This window comes from Rhinolophus sinicus, linkage group LG05, assembly GCF_036562045.2.
Source record: "Rhinolophus sinicus isolate RSC01 linkage group LG05, ASM3656204v1, whole genome shotgun sequence".
Classification (NCBI taxonomy): domain Eukaryota; kingdom Metazoa; phylum Chordata; class Mammalia; order Chiroptera; family Rhinolophidae; genus Rhinolophus; species Rhinolophus sinicus.
Window position 1 is genome coordinate 144,486,386 of NC_133755.1, and position 25,484 is coordinate 144,511,869.

The 25,484-nt window shown below is 33.2% G+C and overlaps 1 protein-coding gene across 1 annotated transcript in view; it reads left to right on the forward strand.

Moving 5' to 3' along the window:
- The window catches only part of RFX6 (regulatory factor X6), a 55,615-nt gene that overhangs the window by 12,927 nt on the left and 17,204 nt on the right, over window positions 1-25,484 (forward strand). The window contains exons 5-9 of the mRNA XM_019741337.2: window positions 3,812-3,889; window positions 5,065-5,092; window positions 20,601-20,708; window positions 24,206-24,283; window positions 24,398-24,511. Coding sequence (XP_019596896.2) covers window positions 3,812-3,889; window positions 5,065-5,092; window positions 20,601-20,708; window positions 24,206-24,283; window positions 24,398-24,511 — 406 coding nt within the window. The remainder of the gene's footprint in view (window positions 1-3,811; window positions 3,890-5,064; window positions 5,093-20,600; window positions 20,709-24,205; window positions 24,284-24,397; window positions 24,512-25,484) is intronic.

Consider the following 25,484-nt stretch of genomic DNA (forward strand, 5'->3'; position numbering starts at 1 on the left):
TTTCACAGAGTCTTTTCAAACAAATCACAACCTTTTGAATCTCTGCTTTGAAATGGAAAAAATACTTTACTTGTAGGCTGATGTGGAGATTTGAGATGAAATATAATAAAGTTCTTTGCATGTAATAGGTGCTCAATTAATGGTAGCTATCTCTATTATTACCTACTCTAGCACCTGCTCTAATTTTAGCTCATATTAATTAGGTATTGCAATTCTTCCTTTGAGTGCTTTTCTCCCCAACAAGACTGTCAAGTCTTCCAGGGCAGAGACCATTTCTCCCTTTCTGAATCCTCAGCACCCAGCACATCATAAGCACTGAATACACGTTTGAGGAAAACAGAGTTCACTCTTTCACTTGTTTCCTATTAGCTGGCATGTTTATTAGATTGTACTGCTAGAACATGCTCAGCTACACCAATATATCTAAATGATGAGGTATTGCTAATGAGAAAAGGACATGCTATTTCTCGTTGATAGGGTGGAGTGTAAGCCGACCAAGTTGTGTCTGATTACAGCGTCATTTACATTGGAACTATGAATAAAATACATTACTTAAAAAGGACTTTTTAAATTTTGGTAGGTATAAAATCTTGACTCTGAATGTAGGTAGAGACATTAAAGTACACGTATTTTTAAAGATATTTTGCTCTAATGAATAAAAGACAAAATCGTACAGTCATTTTATTAAAAGAAGGAACAAATGAATTGTGTGATGAAAAGATCCTTTTCTTAAAAGTCATAAGTAAGAAAAAATTACAAATCCATATTATTCAATATTTATTGGGTCCTAAAGGGTGTTACAATTTGCACCAAAAGTAATTATCAGGTGACTTTAGAAAATGGAAGAAAAATGTGCCTCAGGCTTGGCCAGTGTGGTCACTGTTCTGTGACTGGCAGGTGGTCTGGTTCAGGAAGCTATGGACTAGGGTAGATGTCAGAAGCATACATGTTCCTGAACTGATTTTTCATGTCAGTGTTTTCATCATTGTGTTGATAACTAGCACAGTGGTCAGGACACAGTATACCCTCTAATATTTGTTAAACTCATGGTCATCCCTTGACCTGTCTTAATATTTTTGTCTACCACCTGTGAAGGCAATGTACTTTTGTCTCAATCTGCATAGCAAACTACTTTACCATAGCGTAATATTATTTATATGTTGAAAAAAAGGTAAATGAGAAAGAAGATAAAGTTATAATAAAAGAAGATTATCAAGTTTTAAAGCAATGCTTAACATATGTTGCTTCAGCAAGTGGCTAAAATGTAGTTGTTTAAACTATAGCATCTATATGACAGACAGCAAGCTTTGCAAAAGAATATGAAATTACAATATACTGTATTTTCACTGTAATAGATTCCTTTGTTTTCTAACATTTCTTGCTTTATTTCTTCTAATATAAAGGCATTTCCTTTGGTATCTTAGTTCTAAAATTTAGTAATATTAATACTTATTTCAGATTCTTGGTTCATTAACTAATTCTAATATACTTTGCTGAATATCATAAAAAATCTGCTTATTTGTTTATGATTTTTAGGCATTTTCCTTATCTATTCCTATTAATAGAGCTGCTTTTGGTAAGGTCTTAATGCTTTAAATAAGTTTCTTTCTTTTAGTTTCTAATTAGAGGTAAATCAGTACAATATTTTGGAGTTTCCATAAGGTTCATATTTTCTCCATTTTTCCCTTTGTTCCAACATACCTTAGAGGTTCTTTCACATCATCTATCAGACGGTTATTTTCTGTACTGTAAAAATCAAGCAGCTATGATCCTCCTTTGTTCAGGGTAATAGGCTATTATTGCCCTTCTACCAAAATTGAGGACTTGAAAATTTGTTCCTACTCTGCCACAATCACAAAATATCTTCATTTATCTTGATCACCCTCTGTTACTATTTCTCAAATATAACAGCTTTCTCTGAAAATGTTTCTTATTATAATATATGTAATTTTTTTCATATTTAAAAATTCTTTTCTCTCCATCTCAAATGGCCCGGGGTCATTAGAGGCAGCTTCTGTACCACAGCCATTAGAACCTAATGGGAGAGAACCTGTCTCGAGGCCTCAGACTTTAGCACTCTGTTACGGCTGTCCACTCGCTGTTCCCCTCCCTAGGAGACAAGGAGTCTACAGCCTGAGTGAACGTGTCCACGCACAGACCACATCCCTCTTCTAGCCCACAGTCCAGGTTCTTGGGGCCCAAGAATATCCTGTTGAAACAGCATCTGGTCTGCCTCCTGGGCCTGTGCAGGGCTCTTCCCCATCAGAGGGCGTTCTGTTCCACCAGTGTACATAGACTCAAAGAACGGGCAGGGGACAGCTGTTTGGGGTGTGTGTGTGTGTGTGGATGGATCTTGGATATGGAGGCTGTGGTGATCATAAGAAGCTCCAAACAGTGAACAGGGGAGCAGGGGCTGAGAAGAGAAGGGGGCTAAGGCTGGCTCTTCTCCATCACCATGCTCCCACATGGAACTCCAGGAGTCTTGGAATTCTAAGTTCAATCCTAGCTTCCAAAATATTATGGAAGTAAATTGCTAAGATAGGAGGACAGAGACATTTTATTTAGCAATGTGTTAGCTTGATTTGTGTATTAAAAAAAAATTAGATATATGGTATGTAGGCCTCCATTTGTGCTCTCATCCTGGGCCTTGAATACATGTAGGGGTGGAATTGCTCTACGAAGTGTCTTCTTTATTGCTGAGGTCAGAAAAGGGAGCTTGAAACTTAGATCCTTTATTGTCCTGTCCGCTTTAAACTCAGATGGTGATACTAAGAATTGAAGTATTAAATATGGTTACACTGATTCCCCTTATTCTCTTTCATTGCATTCCTTCCCTAATCTTAGATGAATGCAAATTGAAACGGTAGATAACCAAATAGGTTGTGGTGCTACATGAGGGAGGGAGGGAGGGAAAAGGGAGAGTGAAAGAAAGCAGAAGTCAGCAGGCTTTGGCCACCTTCACTAAATACCCATTTGACTAGCTTTTGTATAACATTTGTAGCATTTGTACTTGGGTGTGTAATATGTAAGGAGTCTGCAATTTAGGAGACTATGCTACCACTTGAGACTAGGTGAGATGCTATACTAGATGCTAGATGCCTGTGGCTCAGGATCCATAGACACATTTATAACAAATTACTCATAATGCTGTTACATTCCATGTTTCCTATTTCCATTGATTCATGACATATATAGATTTTCCCCCATTGTTGCACAAAAGTTTGAAGTGAAAATGACAGTGAGTTGGGCTCCTCATTCTCATGAGGAAAATGACTTCTAACGTCACATGTTTTATACATATTCCTATTTATGACATCAATGTCTTCCTCACAGATAACATCACGCTCTTTTCTCCATCCAATAGGTACACTACAAAGGAAGTCTACCATTTTCTTATTCAATTGACTAAGTTCAAATTGAACAGAGCCGTTTTCAAATAGACACACTCAATATACTTAGAGCCAATGCCTACATTTACAAATTTAAGTGCTGACAGTTAAATGCTTACAATTACAATTTTAGTTTATTTTTGGTTTTTGAAACCCAATTTTTAGGGGTTTGAAAGGGATTGACAGTAGGTAATTCTCCTATCGTTTTCAAGCCTAGAGCCAGAAATACGACGATAAGTTAGATTCGTTACCATCAACGAGGGATTGAGCACATTAAGATGTTACTTGAAAATTATCAGGAAAGGAAGGTGGTCAGTGGGTTGCAGTTCTTACTTGTGGTTTACTTCAATTATACTTTAGTGTCCTTTCCCCTTCAAAACACTTCTTTATTAACGCAGAGCTGGTTCCTGTCCTTGCTCTAGGTATCATTATTATGGGATTGGCATCAAAGAAAGCAGTGCATATTACCACTCCGTTTATTCTGGAAAGGGCCTGACAAGGTAGAGTTCCACTATCTTCAAGACAAGTTCTCTGCATTTCTTTAAATATTCATAATATCTATTAAATAAAATGACTTACTAATTTTACTTATTGAAATGTTTGCTGTTAAGGATCAGACCTGAATTTCGACTTTGTATGGACATATACAGTGGTCTGGATTACCGAGATATTTACACAATTTGCAATCATTAATGAGAAATTAATGGTGAACCAGGTACATCAGAGAGATGAAAAGGAAAAATCAGGGAATCAAAACTGCTTTAAAATTGGTATTTACTTATAGGCCGAATCTGTTTTCCAGATGTATTCAGTAAAAATAAAAGCAGAATATGTAAATTTTTTCCCTAAGAGATAACCTTTTTTAAAGATCTATGTCTATATACTCTGGTTTCTCTTCAGATCGTATAAATCTTTCGCCTTTTAAAGATCTATGTCTTTGGCTAGTATTTTACAAAGATAAAAATTTTATTATAATCATCTCTAATTATATATATGTTAAATACCAGCTTACCTTAGTAAGATAAAGCTACTGAAATGTTTGAGTCTCTGTGAAAGGAAAAACACAAATGAATATAAAGAACACATTAATCTCCCATTAACTATTAGGAAGAGGTTATTGACAAGTGAGGTGACATTCAATGAAGCCAGTAATAATACACAATTATTATTTTTAAATTCTGGAGCTCTGAATAATTAAATCTGTATCTGAGATGGCCTTATGGAATAATTTATCAAGAACTGCTCTTAACTCTCAAAAGAATGGATTAGTTTTAAAAGTATCCTCTGGAAAAAAATAATTTTAATCACCTGAGTCATACTAAGATGAGCTCAGATATTATTACAAAGAAGATAATGGTAGCTTACTAGCCACTACCCATTGTAAAGTGTAAATACAGGCCAGAACACACACTAATATTTAATATCAAGTGTTCTTTGTTTGCCTCAAATCTTACAAGATTCCATAAATATTCTTCATTTTACTTTAATAAACTTATTTTTTTAGTCAGTTGAGAAAGATGCTTGTGTCCTTTTGAAAATCAAACAACTTTCTTTAGATTTATTTCATTAATAATGGTATGAATTTACTACTTTGTAGGTTCTCTGTATTTCCTTGAGTGCTATACTGTATATATACATATATATAAAACTAATGAAAAATGTACTGATTTTTAAGGTTTTCTGGAAGCAAGCTAAAGAATGAGGTAAGAATTCTTTTCATTTCTATTTTATATCTGCTGTAATATGTATTACAAGCTGAACAATAAGTGTTAATCACCCTCATTGGCAAATATAGACATGAATGTTATTTATTAGGATCCCCTTGAATGATTGAGGACTTCAGACAGAGCAAAGTTAGACTTGGGGCAGCTGAAGATTCTTTACATGGACCTAGTGAACAACTTCCAATTAACCTAGTAGGGGTGATTTTTCTATTCTTAAGCGACTGCAAAAAAAAAAAAAAAAAAATTACTGATCCAACACATTTTTATTTCATTATAAGCAGAAAGCCTAAAGTTGAGGTTATAGGAAGGACTGGTATTCGGAATATACCCATTTAGACAAAACCTTTAATGTTATCCAGAAGTCCAAATTTATGCTATGGTTTGTTTTAACCACTGTGTGTGTGTGTGTGTGTGTGTGTGTGTGTGTGTTATTCAGTTTGTTGATCTCTTCTGCAATGGTGGGGTGTGGATGGTGGAGGTGGGAGCTAAGGTATAACTCTCTCTCTCTCTCACACACACACACACACACACTTACTTTCTCCCTAGACACCCCTCCTCCTCCTTGTATCCAACCAAATCACAGATCAGTAAACTGACTTTATCTAATTGAGTTAGATTACCATTAGGTACAGCATGGCTAATTAGACACATGATAAGGCCTTCATTATCCTCAAGTTAATTAATCATTAAAAAGAGGGGCCACAGAACTAAGGGCACATGCTAATGTGTTGTGTGGTAAATCTAGATGTCAGGTAAATTGTAACTCCATTAGTTTGGTGAAATGATGCAAACATATTATCTTAATAAAAGATATAAAGCCCCCAACCCTCTGAAATGACCAATTTCTTTCCACCAGCGTTTTAAATGCAGTTAATGGCTAATTACATAATAAAACCCTCTAGATTGCTCTTTTTATTATTAAATAATAGCTCTTTATTAGATAAACAATTGTAAAAGTGCAAAAATATTGACTTAGAAATACACTTAGAAATATTGACTTAGAAATACATCAACAGGGAATTTAAGTAACTTCTCTCAGGTGTTTTTTCTACCACTTGGGTGAAGCTGGTGGTACTAGCAAGCCATCGGCTAATATAGCATGTGTATGGCAAGCCTTGTTTTGTAGAATAAAATAAAAATGTTTGTCAAGTCTAATATTTCCTCCTTAGAAGAGTACACTACAAATTCAGGTGTAGATTTTGTCAACAAAGTAAAAATAAAATACGTTGGTCAGGCTATACAGCCTATTTTTCTAAAGATACCTGAAGCAGTAATAGAGTATCATTGTTATGATTATTTTAGAGATTAATACAATTAAGGACTTTCTAAAGACTCAGAACTACTCTAGATACTTTTCAAAAATGATAACAAACTATTTGTTTAACAATGTTAAAGTAAAAAAAAAAAAATTATAGGGCGACCAACCATAGTTTACTCAGGATCTGAGACTTTCAGTGTAACCCTACATATACTTCCAGTCATTTGAATGTTAATAACTGTGAGATAGCGAAAATAGGTGTGAACGTTGCTAGTTTACAGCTAAGGAAACTGAGTCTGAGAGATATATTTGGTTTTCAAATAATATTGAGTAAAGTTCTATTTTTTAAAACCATGGTCATGATAATTAATCAATAGATTACAGGTACTGGAAACAAAACAGTAAATGGATAGATTTGATCCTTTACAGTGTTGCAGGAAAATATACCTTATTAAACAAATAATTATAAGTAATAATAAAGAGTGTCATGGGGGTTAACCTAGTTTAAGTGGTTAAGGACATTTCCCACGGGAAGTGACATTTAAGGAAAGAAGTGAGAGTAAGTGGGGGTTTGGAGGAGGAGTGCAGTAGAGGAAGAGAGAGCGAGAGTAGTCCAGACAGAAGGAACATCGTAGGTTAGGGTTTCTCAGCCTTGGTATTATTTACATTTCGGGCCAGATAATTAATTCTGTGTTTTGGGAGATGTCCTGTGCATTGCAGGATGTTTTGCAGCATCACAATGTCACTGGCTTCTACCCACCAGATTCTAGCAGCAACACCCCTGCCCGCCTTGTGACAACCAAAACTGTCTCTGACATTGCCAAATGTCAACCACTGGCATATGGGAAGGAAAGCAAGAGCGGCACTATGTTATAGATATATGGATAGACTGGATATGAAAATATCTGGACTTGGATAATAACCCTAGAGATGGAAAGGAGTGACTGATTTTTCACTAGGAAACACTTGGAAGAGAAGCAGGTAGAAAGAGTAGAAATATAATGGGTTCAATTGGGAACTTGTCATATTTATTGTGCTTGTGAAATATCCAGTGTAGACTTGATGTGGGCAGTTGGATACATGTGACTGGACAAGAGGATTTAAATATTTAGTTTGGTAGTGACTGAAGCCATGGTAATGGGTAAAAATGTCTAGGGAAAAAGTGAATGAGAAAAGAAGGGGTTATAAGAAAAAAGTTCTAAACAGTGGGTAGAAAAAAAGGGCCAGCAGATAACTGAGGAAAATTTAGACAAGTAAGAAAAAAGGAGAATATAGTGGCAGAAAAGCAGAAAGAAAAAAATGCTTTCAACAGAAGGGAATGGTTACTCTTATCGAATTGTTGCTAAAAGGTCATCAAGATATAGACTGGAAAATATCTGTGGAATTAATTAAGTAGAGATAATGAATGACTTCAGGGAGAACATTTTCAGTGGACAGCTGGGTTTGATTGGTTTGTAAAATGAGTGGGAAGTGGTATTGAATGTAGAAACTTCAGTCAAGTGGAGAGTGATTATTGGAGGACTTTTGAAATTTAGTTTTTTTTCTTTTTTTGTAATTCTTTTATTTTTTGAAATTTAGTTTTGAAGGATGATTAGATAATTGTTCTTATGTTGATAAAACAGATCCAGTAAAAAGTAGAGACTATAGATATGCCAGAGAGGGAGGGGGAAGTTGAGAGCACAAGGTCAGTGAAGGGTGGGCAGGAAACAGCTTCAGAATGGAGGAAGTGGCCCTAGAGAGAAGAAACACTTCTTTCATTAAAACTGTAAAGAGGAAAGGGTAAATTCAGATGCAGATATATTTATAGATTTTGTGATAGAAAATTAAGATAGTTTGGTACTTTCAGACTTCTCTCAGGAATTAGTAGACAGGTCAGCTGCAGTGAGTGAAAATCACAGGAAAACAAAGGAATTTGAAGAGTTTAAAGAAAGTCCCAAGTTCTTCTCAATCAGGATGCCCAGACAGAAGGTAGCCCTAATGCCGTTGTATATAAGCAATGAGCTCTTTCATGCATCTAAAATGGTACTAGCTAAGCACTGTCCTTGGGAGAATTGAGAAAATGGTAATCCAAATCCTTTTCTCTAGGACCTCCTTTTCTCACAGATCCCCTGTTAAGAGAGACTGGGAACAGTCTCTGAGGAAGGCAAGAAAGGTAGGATATTATAAAATTTAAACTGCAGGCCCCAGCATAAATGCAAAATATTTAGGAGCAATCATAGTAAGGGAAGCCTATTACCTGTTTGAACAAAAATACAGGTATAATAGAAAATTTTAAATCAAAAGACATACCACGTGCTTGGATAAAAATACTACATGTTATAAATGTGCCAATTCTTCTTAAATGAATTTAGACATTTAATGCTCTAATAAAAATTGGAGTGAGTAATTTTTGGAAATGATGAAAATGTCTATAAACTTGAACTAGAAGAATATACAAGAAGTAATATTTTAAAAGAAATGTAAACAAGAATAGTTAAAAGGGGATTTGTCTGGTAGATATAAAAATATTATATTATGACATGATGATACTGACCCAATTGTAGCTAGAACACATCAACAGCAGAGATAAAATACCCCCAAAAAGATCTTAGTATATATAAGAATTTAGTGTCTGATCAGGAGACATTACAACGAATGCAGGAAGAAAATATTTTTCAATGAATTGTCTTAAATCCTTTATGGAGGAAGATGGAATACCAAATAAATAAAGTTCTTCAGGGCACTGTGTTAGAAAAATAGAAAAAATATTTCTATACCTCATACCTTTATGAATTTCATATAAATTATCAAATATAAAAAGAACAATTAGAAGAAACATGTATCTACATTTCTGGATGGATAGAGATTTCAAAGGAAAAAATAACAAATTAAAAATTTCTTTGTATCAAAAGAATCATATACAAAATTTGAAGTCAAGAAACAACTGAGGAAGATATTTTCAGCAAATATTACAATGGGATAATATCTTTACTACACAAAGAAATCCTATGAATTTATAAGAAAAATATGAACACCACAATCAATAGCAAAAGATGTGAATAGACAATACACATAAGGAAGAAAAGGCCAATAAATGCATGAAAAATGGACTACGAAATAAATAAAAATTAAAATAACATTTTAAATTATAAACTTATCAAATATTAAAAATTATGAAGCAGGTAAAAGTATGGTAAAATAAGCTCTTTCATATCTACTGGTGAAGACAGAATAAATTTTCTGGAAAATAGTTGCAAGATCTGTATCTACTCTTTAAAGCCTCATACTCTCTCACTAATTTCACTTTTGTATCAATCTCACATAAAGAAATAATAAATATGGACAAAATATCATGCAAAAAAATTGTTATTGACTAGAGTGAAAAAATGTATGCAACCTAAATGACTAATAATAAAGAAATGATTACATGATTTTATGACTTTTATGGGACCAAATATTGTATCATTTATTAAAAGCCTATTTTAATGATGTGAAGAAAAGTTAATTAAGAAAAATGGATACAAAAGCAAATACATGTATATGGCTTCAAATATATAAAATAAAACTGGATATTTAGATATCATATCTAAGTGGCAGAGGATTAATATCTCTAAGTATGCTGTGCACTACGGTAGCCTCTATCCACGGGTGGCTATTAATTACATAAAATATTCAGTTTCTCTGTCACATTAACTACATTTCAAGTGATTAATAGCCATATGTGGCTAGTGATTACTGTATTGGACAGTGCAGATATAGAACATTTTCATCATCACAGAAAGTTCTATCAGCACTGTGGAATAAGTATTCAACTCAAGAATAAAAGACAACTTAAATATAGCAAAGTATACAAGTAGGCAATTCACCCAAGATGAAGAAGAATGACTAGTAAATAGTGCTGGTGTTCATGGCGCTCATTCTGATTGACCAGGTTCTATAACATTTGGTCAATAAATATTTTAAATGCCATTTTTGCCAACATATGTAAAGTGCTCCATCTAAACTTTAACCAGGGAAATGCAAGTTAAAACTATAAGGAGTAGTTATTTCACTATTATTGGAATAGCAGAAATTTAAAAAATCTAAAAATATAATTGAGAATGTGGGGTAAAGGAACTCTTATAAATAGTACGAGGGATAGTAACTAGTAGAGTTAAAGGTGCACACACCTAATAACTGCATTCCTAGAGAAACCTTCACACTGCGTAAGGAGGCATGTATGGGGATGTTCATAACAGTATTGTTTATAATCTCAGAATATTGGAAACTAAATGTCCATTATGAGATAATGTGAAAATACATTTTTATATATCTATACATGGGAATGGTATACTTCTTTGGAAATGAGTGAACTATAAGAAACAAATTAAATGTGTCAAAACCTAAAGTTGAGTAAAGAAAGCTCATTGAATTTAGAAGGATACGTAATGTATGGTACGATTTTTAAAGCAATAGTATTTATTGCTTAAGAATATCTACATATGAAAACCAAATCTAGAACATTAATTATTTCTTGTGAGGAAGGAAGAGAATGAGATTAAGGAGAGCAACAGAAGCTGCTTTTAATATTTCAAATATCTACTGTCTTAACCAGGGTGGTGAGTATATGGGTATTTATTACTTTTTATCTATCTATATTTTTTTAAGTTTTAAATAGTTCATAATATAAAAGCAAACAAAATCAACAAAGCAAAACAAAAAGGAAAGAGGATGCTAAGAGTAATTATTAGTCAGTGTATGAATTTTGGTTGTTTTCAATTTTTTTCACAAATGTTGTGGCTTATATTTCATTTCTTTTAACTAGCTAAGGTACTGAGTTGCTATTATGTCTTAGGGAAAAGTCCCTCGATTTTATATATTTCAACCAGGAAGTTTTCCTGATAGCTTGAGTTTCCTTCTTCTTAACATCAACCATTCATGTCCAGTTCAACAACTTTGTACCAAGATAAATAACAAATCCTCCCTTCTTGGTATATGCTTTTCAAATATTTGTAGACTGTTATCATGCTCTCTTTTAGTCATCACTTAGACAAACTCTGCAGCTTAACTCCTTTAATCTTTCCTCATAAATCAGACCCTCTTGCCTTCTAATCATATTGTTTCTTTTCTGTAGGTTCCTTCTTATTTTCTTTTGGAAATAAGATTTTTAATAGTTTACTCAGGAGTACTGAAGTCATTAGTTGACAAAAAGAGAAAAAAAAACAAAACAAAGACCGGACTTGTATAGCTGGTCTACGATATGGCACCTCCTTTAGTGCAATTAAAATGGGAAACATATTAGTTAGAATTGAAATGATTATATTTTACTTTTTTCCCCCAGTTTATCAATCCCTCCTTTTTTTGTGTGTTGCATGTTCTGGACAGATATTATTATTTGATTTATACTAACTCTGTTCACAATTGTTAACATATATAAACAAATTACATTTTTTAAACTTTTCCTTGTGCACTTTTGCCTCCTATTATATTTTACACATGTTGCTAGCTTCTGCTACACGAAACTGTTATTTAATCAACACAAAAGCTTTAAATAAGTACTGAAATAAAAGATATATATTTTGTTATTTAATATGTGTTTCCTTAGCACTCTAACATTTTTATTGGAAAATGTATTATTTGTAACACACACACATGCAGACACACACAATTTAAAAAAATAACCATAAGATAAAAATGGAAGACCTACCCCATGGTTAAAAGAGAGAAGTTCTCTGTGTGCTTCCATCCCAATCATTTCCCTCTTTCCCTGCCTACCAAAAGTTTCTGCTCTCCGGAATTTGGTGTTAATCACTCCTCTGTTTTCCCTTGAAGTTTATGACTTATGAATGAAAACTTAAACATTGTTGTGATGATTGTACAACAATATGAATACTTAATACCACTGAACTGTATAGTTAAAAATGATTAAAATAAATTTTATGTGTTATTTGCCCAATTCATTATTACCCAATGTATTATTTATTATATGCCCTAGACAGAAACGGATTCATTTTTTTCTATGACTTTCTGCTTTCATTCAACATTAGGTTTTGTGATTCATCGATGTTAATACATGTAGTTCTAGTACCTTTATTTGTACGGCTGTATAGTATTACATTTGATGAAAACATATCACAATGCATTTATTCATACCACCATTGGAGGAATTTTTTTTTTTTCTGGAAAAACAATATTGCTATGAACATTCTTCAAGTGCACGTGTGTAGGAGTGGAATTCTGGGTCCTAGGATATGCTTATGTTGAACTTTACTAGTTAAGGTCAAGTTGTTTTTCAAAACAAAATGTTGTATTAACTTATGTCTGTTCATCTTTGTGTGAGCATTCCTTGTGCTTCACATTCTCATAACACCTGATATTGAACATTTTAGTTTTTGCCAGTCCAATGGGTGTAAAATGTAATCTATGGTTTTCATATGAAAACTGCTATTGAGAATTACATAAAAAAATATGAGCTTGAATAACTTTTTGGATTTTTATTGCCCAATTCTTTTCTATGACATACTGGTTCAGATCACATAATTTTTCTATTTAAAAAATTTGATTCTTAGGAGTTCTTTATGTATTCTGGACACTAATATCCTGTATGTTATATGTTGTAAATAACTTCTTCCAGTTGGTGGCATGACTCTACATGTTGGTGGCATGACTCTACAGCCCCTTTTGATGAAGATAATTTTTAAATTTTGTGGTTAGTGTTTTTTGTATCTTGTTTGTTAAAATCTGCATATATTCTAGATCATAAATTTTACATAGTCTTCTAAAAGTATAAAGTTGCTCTTACCACGTAAGTCCTTATTTCATCTACAATTGATTTTTTTTCAATATTTTGTGCTAAAATACACATAAGATTTGCTATCTTAATAGTTTTCAGTATACAGTTCAGTGGCGTTAAGTGTATTCATATTGTTGCACAACCATCACCCTCCAGAGAACTCTTTTCATTTGGCAAAATTGCAGTTCTGTACTCATTAAACAATAACTCCCCATCTCCCCTTTGCCCAGCCCCTGAACACCGCCATTCTATTTTTTGTGTCTGTGACTGTGAATACTCTAGGTATCTAAGTGGAATCATATTATTTTTGCCTTTTTGTGTCTGGCTTATTTCACTTAGCATAGTGTCCGTGAGGTTCAGCCATGTTGTAGCATATGTCAGATTTTCTTCCTTTTTAAGGCTGGATAATATTTCATTGTAATGTATGCACCACATTTTACTTATTCATCATCTGTCAGTGGACAACTGTGTTGCTATCATGGTTTAGCTATTGTGAATAATGCTGCTAGGAACATGCATGTACAAATATATCTTCCAAGCCCTGCTTTCAATTATATATTTCAAATGGGTATATAACCCAGAAGAGGAATTACATATGTTAATTGCATCATATGTTAAGTCTATTTTAAATTTTTTTTGAGGAAACTCCATGCTGTTTAACACAGCAGCTGTACCATTTTACATTCCCATCAACAGTGGATAAGAATGTCAATTTCTCTACATCCTCACTAAAACTTGTTAGACCTGTATATGTATTTTTCAATTGTAGCTGTCCTAATGGGTGTGAAGTGGTATCTTGTGTGGTTTTAATTTCCTTTAATTATTAATAATGTTGAATATCTTTTGATGTGCTTGTTGACTATTGATATATCTTCTTTGGAGAAATGTCTAGTCTAGTCCTTTGCCCATTTTTGAATAGAGTTGTTTTGTTTTTCTATTGTTGAGATTTATAAATTCTATATATATTCTGGATATTAATCCCTTATCAAATATGGTTTTAAATATCTTCTCTCATTCCATGGACTGACTGCCTTTTCACTCTGTTGATAGTGTCCTTTGATGCACAAAAGTTTAACATTTTTGTGAAGTCAAATTTGTCTGTTTTTGCTTTTGCTACCTGTGCCTTTGGTATCTTTTCCATGGAATCATTGCCTAATCCAATAAAGCCTATGTTTTCCTCCAAGAGTTTTATAGTTTTATGTCTTATATTCAGGTCTTTGATCATCAATTTGGATAATTTTTGTATGCGGTGCTACGTAAAGGTCCATCTTTAATCTTGCATGTGGATATCCAGTTTTTCTATTACCATTTATTGAAATGTCCTTACTGTCTTTTTCCCATCAACTGGTCTTGGTGCCCTTGGTGAAATTCATTTCACCATATATATGAGGATTTATTTCTGAGCTCTCTGTTCTGTTCCATTGATCTATTTGTTTGCGTTTATGCCATTACCATGGGGATTTTGTAGTAAGTTTTGAAACAGGAAGTGTGATGTCTTCAAATTCTTTTTAAAGATTGTTTTGCCTGCTTGGAGTCTTTTGAGTTTCCATATGAATTATGGAATGAATTTTCTATCTGCAAAAATGTCATTGGGATTACATTAAATCTGTGGGTCATTTTGGGTAACATTGACACTTGACATTATTAAGTCAGTGTGGGATATTGTTCCAGTGTTTTGTGTCTCCTTTAATTGTTTTGCCATGCTTTGTAGTTTTCAGTACACATATCTTTCACCTCATTGGTTAAGTTTATTCCTAAGTATTCTATTCTTTTTGATGTATTTGTAAATGGAATTGTTTTCTTAATTTCCTTTTTGGCTTGTTCACTGTTAGTATAAAGAAATGCAACTGATTTTTGTGTCCTGGCTTTGTATCCTGCAAATTTGCTGAATTTGTTTCTTAGTTCTGTTAGTAACAGTTTTATTTGTGGAATCTTTAGGGTTTTCTATATATAAAAACATGTTTATGAACAGAGATAATTTTACTTCTGTTTTCCCAATTTGGATGATTTTCATTTCCTTTTCTTGCCTAATTGCTCTGGCTATGACTTCCAGTACTATGTTGAATAAAAGTGACAAGAATGGACATCTTTGCTGTGTTCCTGTCTTAGCAGAAAAATCTTTCAGTCTTTCACCATTGAATATGAGTTATCAATAGGTTATTTTACATATGCTGTTTTATTTTTAGTTTCTTACTTTGTAAAGTGTTTTTCTCATGTCTAGGTGTTCTATCCAGTATTGGCATGTCCAACTGTTATTTTAGAATTATTTTTTCCTTTAATTCTATTAGTTTTTAGAACTAATAGAATTATTAGTTCTATTAGTTCTAATAGAATTATTAGTTCAAAATATATTTATTTGCTTAATATTTTGATGGTCTTTAGTAGATGTGTAAATGTTTTAATTGTTATATCTTTTGCTGTATTGAATCTTTTATTAAGATATAATGTCCTCTTACAAAATATTTTATAATTTAAAGTCTGTTTTATGTAATATTAGTGTAGTCACCCTTGTTTTGTGTTGATTACTGTTTGAATGGAACATCTTTTTCCATCTTTTCTCTCTTTTAACCTATTGTGTCTTTTAATCTAAAGTAAGTTTCTTGTAGGCAGAATATAATTTTTTCTTTTCTGCCAATGTCCCTTTTTTTTTTTGATTGGGGGAAATTATCCATTTACATTTAAAGTAATTACTGAAAAGGAGTGACTTCCTTCTGTCATTTTGCTATTAGTTTTTTGCATGTCTTATATTTCCTCTAATTTCCTACATTACTGTCTTCTTTTGTGTTTAGCTGATTTTTCTGTAGTGAAATATTTTAATTCTCCTATGATTTGCTTTGGTGTATATTCTATAGCTCTTTTCTTTTTGGTTATCATGGCATTACATTTAACTCCTAAAGTTATAACAGTAAAATGAAACTATACCAGCTAAAGTTCATAACATACAAAATTCTGCTCCTTTATAGCTCAACCCTAACCCCTTTCAATTATTGATATCGCAGAATTTCTTCTTGATAAGTTGTATGTTCAAAAATACACACTTTTTTTTTTAAATAATACATCAGTCTCTTAAATTATGTGGAAAAGAACATGTGGAGTTACAAATGAAAGTTACAATAATACTAGCTTTTTTACTAATGATTATTTTTTAGAAAAATATGTTAGTCTCTTAAATCATGTAAGAAACAGAAAGTGAAGTTACAACTGTTGTTATAATAGCAGCTTGTATAATTGTACATGTATTTACCTTTCTTGAGATCTGTATTTCTTCATATGATTTTGTATTACTGTCTAGTGTTCTTTCATTTCAACCTGCAGGACTCACTGTAGAATTTCTTGCAGGATAGGTCAAGTAATAAAAAATTTGTTCAGCTTTTGCTTATCTGTGAGTGTCGTGTGTGTGCACGCGCGCGCGTGTGTGTGTATGTATGTATGAATATCTTAATTTCTCCCTTAATTTTGAAACATAGTTTTTCCACATACAAAATTTTTGGTTGACAGTTTTTCTCTTAGCACTTGGAATGTATCAGCCTGGCCTACAAAATTTCTGCTGAGAAATCTGCAAATAACTTTATTGAGGATTCCTTTTATGTAATGAGTTGCTTCTCTTTTTCTGCTTTCAAGAGTCTCTATCTTTTGAAAGGTTGCTTATGATGTGTCTCAGTATGGGTCTCTCAGTTCATCACACTTAGAGTTTGTTGAGCTTCTTGGATGTTTGTATTCATATCTTTCGTAAACTTGAGACGTTTTCAGCTGTTATTTCTTCAATTACTCCCCTCCTCCCCAAACCTTCTGGGACTCTCACAATATGTTTGTTGATCTGCTTGATGGTATCCCATAGGTTCCTTAGATTCTGTTTGCTTTTTAAAAATGTTTTTCTGTTCCTCTGACTTGATAGGTTCAATTGTTCTTTCTTCAAGTACACTAATTCTTTTTTCTGTCTATTCAAATCTACCTTTCACTCCCTGTAATAAAGTTTTCATTTCAGTTATTTTACTTTTCAGCTCTAGTATTTCTTTTTGGTTTCTTTTTAGGTTTTCTATCTCTTTATTCATATTTGCAATTTGTTCATACATCATTTTACTTTCTCCATATCTTCCCTTAGTTCTCTAAATATCTTTAAGACAACTGTTTTAAAGTTTTTTGTCTAGTTCGTCTACCACATGGTCTTTGTTGTTTATAGTTTCTTTGGTTTATTTTTTTTCCTTTGAATGGACTATACTTTCCTGTTTCTTTGTATGCCTTGTGACCTTTTGTTGAAAACAACATTTGAATCTAATAATGCAGTAACTCTGGAAATGAGATTTTCCTTCTTCCCAAAGGTCTGCTTCTTGTTCTGTTTTATTTTTTATTGTTGTAGGCTGTCTCCATATCAAGATCAGCCTGAGGTCTTTTAGGCCTTCTCGGGTCTTCTCAGATCTTTTCTCAGCCTGCACCTTTCCTTGGGTATGTGCAGTGACTTTCTAATTTCTCCCATAAATGCAGTTGCTTTTGCATGTCTCAGTGTTTACTATCTGGTTTTCAAAAGAGGGGAATAAACAAAACATGAAGGGAACAAAAAAGGAAACAATCTTTTTAGTCTCCTAGAAGTCACTTTAGCCAGTATGGGGGGCTTGCAAAAATGGCAGGTAGGATGAAAAAGGGCTACCTGTCTCTGTGTTTGTACCTCCATGATGAGAAGCAGCAATCAGTGATCAGAACAAAGATTCCTGGTATTTGGAGCATAGGGTCCTTATTACCAACCTGGTTCCCACAAGCTATGAGCAAGATGCTACTGCAACTTGTGTACTGTCTGCGGAGGGTGGAGGATGGTAGCTACTACTGATCTAAAAGCTGAAATTGACGCACATTAATTGCAGTTTATGCTCCAAGCCTTCACTTGGAAGTCTTCAACAGACTCCAGAGTTCCAAAATAATTATATCCAATAGATCTTGCCAGTACAATTGTTATCTTGGTGGGGAGACATATTCCTGGTACTTCCTACTCCACCATCTTTCTAGAATCCTTCTCCTCTCTAATTGACTTTTTAGTGTAAGATGAGATAGAAAGCCATTTTTATTCCCATGATGCCAATTTTATCATGTATTCATGGACCATTTCTTGGCAAATTTTTTCATTTCATTTTTCTTTTAGCCTATCCCTATGTCAATATCACTGTTTTATTTATTTAAGCTTTATAATACATCTTCATATCTGGTGGGCAAATCTTGCCAGGTTTTTCTATATAGTAGTGTTGTATCTATTCTTGTTTTTTTGCATCTCCTCATACATTTTAGAATCAGGTTGTTATATTTCACAGAAAATCCTGGTGGCATTTGGAAGTGTGTCAAAGAAATAGATCAATTCATGTTGAACTGCCATTTTCACAATATTAAATATTCTTATTAATAATTTTTTAATACCTTTGGTAAAGTTTCGTGATTTTCTTATGTTTTGCACTTCTTTTATTAGACTTATTCTTAGGTGTGGTCTAATGTTTATTGTTTTATATAGTACCTTTTTATTGCATGATCTTAATGTTTGTTCCTTGGTTTTAGAAATTGAAATGACTTTTTCACTGATCTTGTATCCAGCAACTTTGCTAACAGTATTTGTTAATTGTAAGAATTTTGTGCAGTTTGTTTTAGTTTTTCACTATAATCAACCATATCATTATATTTCAATGTAATCACCCATATCAAGCTAGTTTTGTTTCTTTCTTTTCAATACTTAATTACTTTTTCTGGTCTTACTGCTCTGGCTGTTAACTCTAGTACACTGTTAATTAAAAGAAGTGAGAGTGGGCAACTTTATATTATTTGTGATTTTTAAGAGAATGTTTACAGTATTTTACTATTGTGGATGATATTTGCTTTAGTTTTTTGATAGATATCCTTTACTGAATGATTAAGGGAGTTTTCCTTTCTATTTGTAGCTTACAAAGAAGGAGGGAGGGAGAAAGGGAGGGTGAGACAGAGAGTAAAAGAGAGAAAGAGAGAGAGAGAGACAGAGATTCATCAATTGAGATGATTGTATAATATATGGTATTGCCCCTTTTCTTCTGTTAATATGGTGGATTTAAAACTAACCGGCTATTATCATTCTAATACAATGCTAGATTTGGTTTGCTAATATTTTGTTTGGTACTCTTTCAAGTATGATAATAAGTGATATTGGCCTAAATTTTTTCTTTTTTTCCTGTTCTTGTCTAGTTTTGGCATAAACATCCTGAAATGAATTGGGAATTGTCTTTCTTTTCCATTGTTTAAAAATTATTTTAAGTTTGAAAGTGTCTATGTCCTGAATGCTTGATACAACTCACCTGTTAAATCTTCTGTTTTTATTTTCTTTGTTGAAAATTTTTTTATTACTAATTAAATTTGTTCATGGAAATGAGAGTATTCTCATATCCTGAAATTTAATTTAATACAACACTACATATTGTCATTTTTTGGTTTATATTTCTCTGTCTCACTTTTCCTATCTCACAAATTATATCTTGGGATGAATAAACATGATTTTCCACCCAAGAGAAAAGGTATAAAAAAGTATAAAATTTCCAAAAATTAGAATTTAGGTGCATTTTTGTTATGTTTATTGAATATTATTTTCATATTTTGCCAAACCTTTTTCTTCCTTTAAAATTAAAATCTTTATTTTCTTGCACCCTATTATTTTCTCCTATTTATTGACAATATCATTCTTTGACAGTGCAATGATAATTGGTTCATAAATGACAAATCCAAAGCATTGAAAGCCTTTGAAACTTATCTTGAATTATTAAGGCTGATTAAATAGAGTGGATTAAGATCAACTGTGTTATCATATCAAGTTAGGATAGTTATTTATGTAGTAGTTCTTTACTCATTTATTAAAAATCATTTAATCAGAATAATCCTTTTCCTATCCATACTTGAAAATAAAGGCTAATAAGACTCACATCTAAAACTTGATAGAGATGTGCTTTCCCCAAGAGATTCAAAAGAAGAAATATCTGAACTTCGAGTGGGGTAAGGTTGAGGTGGGAAAGTCCAGAGTTTTACTTTGGGAATTAGAAGACTTAGACTCTAATTACAATCTACCACTAATTATCTCTAAGGCTAAATACATTAATTAACTTATCATCTCATTTACTTAATTCATAAATAAAGAAGTTAGATTTGGCAATTCTTGATTCTCTCTTAGTTAAAATAATTTCAATAGTTCTAAAAGTAAATCTTTCCAAACTTATGTCATTAACAAATGTGAACTAAAATCTCAGAAGTTGTGAAAACTGATCAGAACTAAAATCCAGAATAATAGGAAAAATATCCTGATTATGAAACTATTTATGGTTTGGAAACAATAATTCTGCTGACATGTCTAATTTATTCATTACACAGTTTATACATAGTTTGCAGGATAAAGAAGAATGAAATTTTATGGGTTTCTATTTTATTAAAATTGTATTTTGGAGCCATATAGTTGATAATGACTTTCTTTTCATTTTTCTAAATTATAGGGTGGCTTCACTCGTAAATACTCACTTAGCTCAAAAACTGGAACACTTCTACCAGAATTCCCCAGTGCGCAACACCTTGTGTACCAAGGATGCATTTCTAAAGAAAAGGTATCAATTACAGCTACTTCTCTATTGATTTTCTGATATACTGATTCCATATCTCACTTTGCTAGGAATCTCATGGCACTTGCAGGATGCAATCAGAAATCTGCATAATCAAACATAATTGACTGATTTATAGGAGTGACAAATGTTTACTAACATTGATTAAACACTTTCCAATTAATTATTTACCATCTCCATGCTAGTATGTAATTAGAAAGTAGTAAAATAAACCTTAAAAGATTAATTATTTTTTATTTAAAACTCAATACTAAGGAATAAAATACTAGAATGTGTCTATCACGTGCAGTTTCTTTAACTATAAACTTTATATTTTTTATTAACTCCATTTAATTTCAGTAAATAGTCATAAAGCTCTCTAGGACAGAATCTGTTTCTAAAACTGAGGGGAGATACCTAGATGAATGTAAGAACTATACTAGATGATCATAGAAGTTCTTTGCATTTCTAAAATTCTGTGCTGTCTTACATTTGAAAATTTTTTCTGAAAGGAAGAAAAATTTTTCATAGGATTCAGTTTATAAATAATCCTCAATGTAACTTTTCAATGCTTATGTAATAAAATCTAAGGCTAAATCCTCTATTTCTGAACTTCTAGAGTCATTTACTGGGACCTACTAGCTGACTAATAACATCCATTATTAAATCAGGGCATAATGATTTCTACATTCTTCTCTTAACTAAAGTTCATTTTTCTTTAGCATTTGAGGAAAACACCTTTGATAGTATATTAAGTCAGCTCGTATTTCTGAGTGGCAAAGATGGAAGAATATAACTAATGTCCAGCTGTGTTACTTTATTAATGGCCTTGCTGTGGAAACTAGAAGTAAAATTACACATTAATGAAAAAGTCTATTGATAGATAAGTAGAGATGCACAGTAACTTCTGGGGTTCATTTTGGTAACAGACATACTTTCCCAGTTAAGTCAAGGCAAATTATTGGAGGTTATTCTCAGGTGCTGACTCCAAGCAAGTCTCCTAAAGTAAGTCCACTTCCTACTATTCTCCTCTCCCATCACATTTTTAAACGTTATCATATCGTGTTTTTTTTACCTTATGGATGTAATGTGTGATAGTATGACTTCAGATTTTAGATACCTCCAGTAAATTTAACATGTGGAAGTTTGTGAGGAAATCTGTGGAGATCAGTGGGACAGCAGGGAACACAGTCCTTTGGGGGGAGGTTTTATGGGTTACCGTTGTGGACAGGGTTGCTTACATGCAAATATTATAAAGATGTTCACTGTGTAAATAGACCTGGTTGGGGAGTGGGGTGGGAGAGCAACAAAGGTAAAAAAAGAGGTGAGGAAAATGATCCAATAGTTTATTCTAGTTTCTCTGCAGCCTCCAAACAGCCTCCAAGGAATTCCTTACCTGTCAACTTGATAAACTGGTCTATAGATCATTTTTCACTCAGGTATCTAGGTGCTTATATAACCCCTGGTTTCTAAATCCGTTCCCAGTGGTCCTCGAAGTGAGCACCAGGGGCTACAGTAACAGTTTGTTGTCCCTTGAGAGCACTGGGCCCTGCCTTTCACCTCCTTAGCCAGCAGTCAAGTTCCCCAGGTAACTTGACAGTTCCTAGAAAGAAGGGTGGGGCTGAAGCTCAGCACTTTAAACACCTACTTTCTTGAGGCAGAAAAGATGGAAACTGCCGAGTGAGAAGTTGGCTCCAGTGAGGGGTGTTGGCTTAAGCTAAAGGCCTGATTTCTGCCTTATCATACTGTCACTCAAGGCAGTTGCCACCCCCATCACACGCTCACTGCCTTTACCCGAGAGAAACCTTGCCTCTGCTCCCGCCCTCTATAATATGATGTTGATTCTCAGAAAATTGAGCAAATTTGTGTTTATAAATAATGCCAAGTATACTGCAGTGAAAATTTATTGTCCTAAGACTATGTAAATATTAAGTAAACAAATGAAGTACCAGTAGTAAAATTAAAATTTTTGGATGATTTATGTATAAAGAATACATTTTGACACAAATAAGTGGAAATAACTTGTGAAGGTAAATGCCTGTACTTGAGTAGACTTCAGAGTTCAAAAGGTTAATTTTTTGACAACCATTATGAATTTCTTTCTATCTTTCATGCTGCCCCATCTTAAAATAAAATATTATTGCCTAGGTATAGAGCATGTCTCAATGCATTAATGGTGACATATCCTGTTAGAGGTATCCTGTCGTCAGCGTACATCCTTGAAGGTAGATTGATAGTTTGCATGTCATCATTATACAGCTTTGAGCTAAACTATAAAGCTGTGTACTGACCCTGGGCTGTAGGGATAAAAGTTAGAGAGAAAAGATGAGATAGAAAATAACCATCACCATCACCACCCTAGATACTATTGGTATAAAAATAGTTAACATCAGTAAATTTCTTAGCATATAGTATGGATTACTGCAACCACTTGACATGTGTTAATTGATTTAGTCCTCATGACAACCCTATTAGATAGTTATTGTTATTATCACCTCCATTTTACAAGATGAGGAAATTAAAACACTTGCCCAAATCACATAGATAATAAGTGGCAGATTAGAACTGACATTCAAATCCAGGTTGTCTGTGGGCAAAGCTCATACCTTTAACCTCCAAGCCGTGCCCTGTTCACGCAGACCACACAACCAGGAATAGGTGGGGACATTTCTAGCTTATAAAATAGTTTTAAATTTGACTATTGGTAAGTTGCTAGAATATTATCTAGTTCTAATCCATTCCAAATTTTAGAATATGTTTAAAATTTTATGCAATACAAATACCTGTGGTAACATGGAAAAAGACTTTTCATAATAGACCCTCAATTTTCAAATCTTTTTTGGGTAAATGCATTATTTGATATTGTTACTAATTTTAGTTAATATCTGGTAAAGGCGTTGCTGTGTACCAGGCATTGTTCCATGAGCATCGTCTTATTTCATCTTCTTAACACCATATAAGTAATATATTATTACTGTCCTACTTAAAGACAAAAGGCCTGGGGTTCAGAGACTAAGCAACCTGTACTAAGTCATACATGGTAAGTAGTTCAGTGGAACTGGGGACCCAAGTTTAGCTGACTCTAGAAGCAAAACCGGAAGCCACCACATCACACTGCTCAAGCACCCACAGAAAAAAACTGTGAAGAGTTGATGTAGTTTACCGTTTCATGTTTATCTCTCCAATCAAAGGTAATTTTCTGATTAAGCAGGAAATGACAGTGTTGCTTTGACATGTAGCTCCTTACACATCACCTCTTTCATTGTTTTCATAATACTATACTATAATTGTACATTTGCTTGCCTTTCTCCCTTCATACAGCAGTAAGCTCCTTAAAATAAGAATTTTTTCTTCATTTTTGATCCCTCAGTATTGAGTACAATGCCTGGTACAAAACAGGAACTTAAAAAATGTGTGTCGAATGAATGAACAAATGAATGAATGAACAAATGAAGGCAGTGTTGAAAAGGTGCTTTGGTTAAGCTTTTTCTTCCTTGAAATAGGTTGATACCCTCATAATGATGTACAAAACTCACTGCCAGTGCATCCTGGACAATGCAATTAATGGAAACTTTGAAGAGGTAAGGGTGACAAAGAATGCTTTGCTGGCTATACTATATGTACTTTCTTGTCCTGTACTTTATATGAGCTCAAGAAAAAAAACTTAATGTACATAATCTTTCCTCTGCAATTAGATCCAGCATTTCTTATTACACTTTTGGCAAGGAATGCCTGATCATCTTCTTCCCCTGCTTGAAAACCCTGTTATCATTGACATTTTCTGTGTTTGTGACTCAATTCTTTATAAGGTAAGCTCTGGGATGTCTTAAACACAAACCATATGTTTCTTTTAAGAGCCTTCTATCGAAATTTTTGCAATATGTTTTCAATAAATGTGTTATTTCTGGCTGGAGAAACACCATTAATTTTTTTTTTCTGATAAGAAAGTAGGCACTTTAATAGAGTATGTTTAATAGTGTATGTATTTTAATGTAAATTTACATTAAGTAAAACAAAATTAATTTCTGTTTACAGCTGAGAATAATTCTAAATGTGACATACTAATACACGAACACTTTGTTAATTTTTATTAACTGTTTAAGGTGTTTTCAGGTTAGATAACACAATGGTTTTTTTCATAATATCAGTGTTTTTGGGAAAGCAGAATTAAGCACTCTCATGGGATTAATAACTTGAAAATCTTTGAAATTTCTGTCTTTAATGCATTAATGTCATTTCTGTTCCCAAACCAAGTAAAAGTCCCAGAGTATCTGCAAAATATTATGAAGACATCCTGAGCAAAGATGAGTTGAGCTGGTTGGCCTTCTAGCCAAACATTTAGCAGGAAGGCAGAGAGGCTAATTCCCTGACAATCTGTTCCCTAGTTAGAGCAGAACAAGCTAACGAGAAAACTATATTGAAATGTGGGTACTTTAAAGTGAGTTTGTCAACATTTACCTGATAAATTGTCATAAGAGAAAACCAAAGGTTTCCTTTGGAAAAAACAATCTGAGTTAGCAAGAAAACACAAGCTGGCACCTTGTTAAGCATTAAGGAAATAAAATCCTTCTAAGTTAGTTGCAGAGAAATGAAGCAGAAGCTTGATAGACTTAGTCCAGATGCAACCCTGCAGACCAAGATGTGATACGTAGGTGACCTTGAAGCAGAATGGGGGAGCCCTTTTTTCATCCTCTGTTCCTCTCCCCTCATTACAGGGTAAGAGAATGGAGCAGTATGTGCAGTATATTCTCTATCTTTAGTTCAAGTTAAAGCTGAAGGACA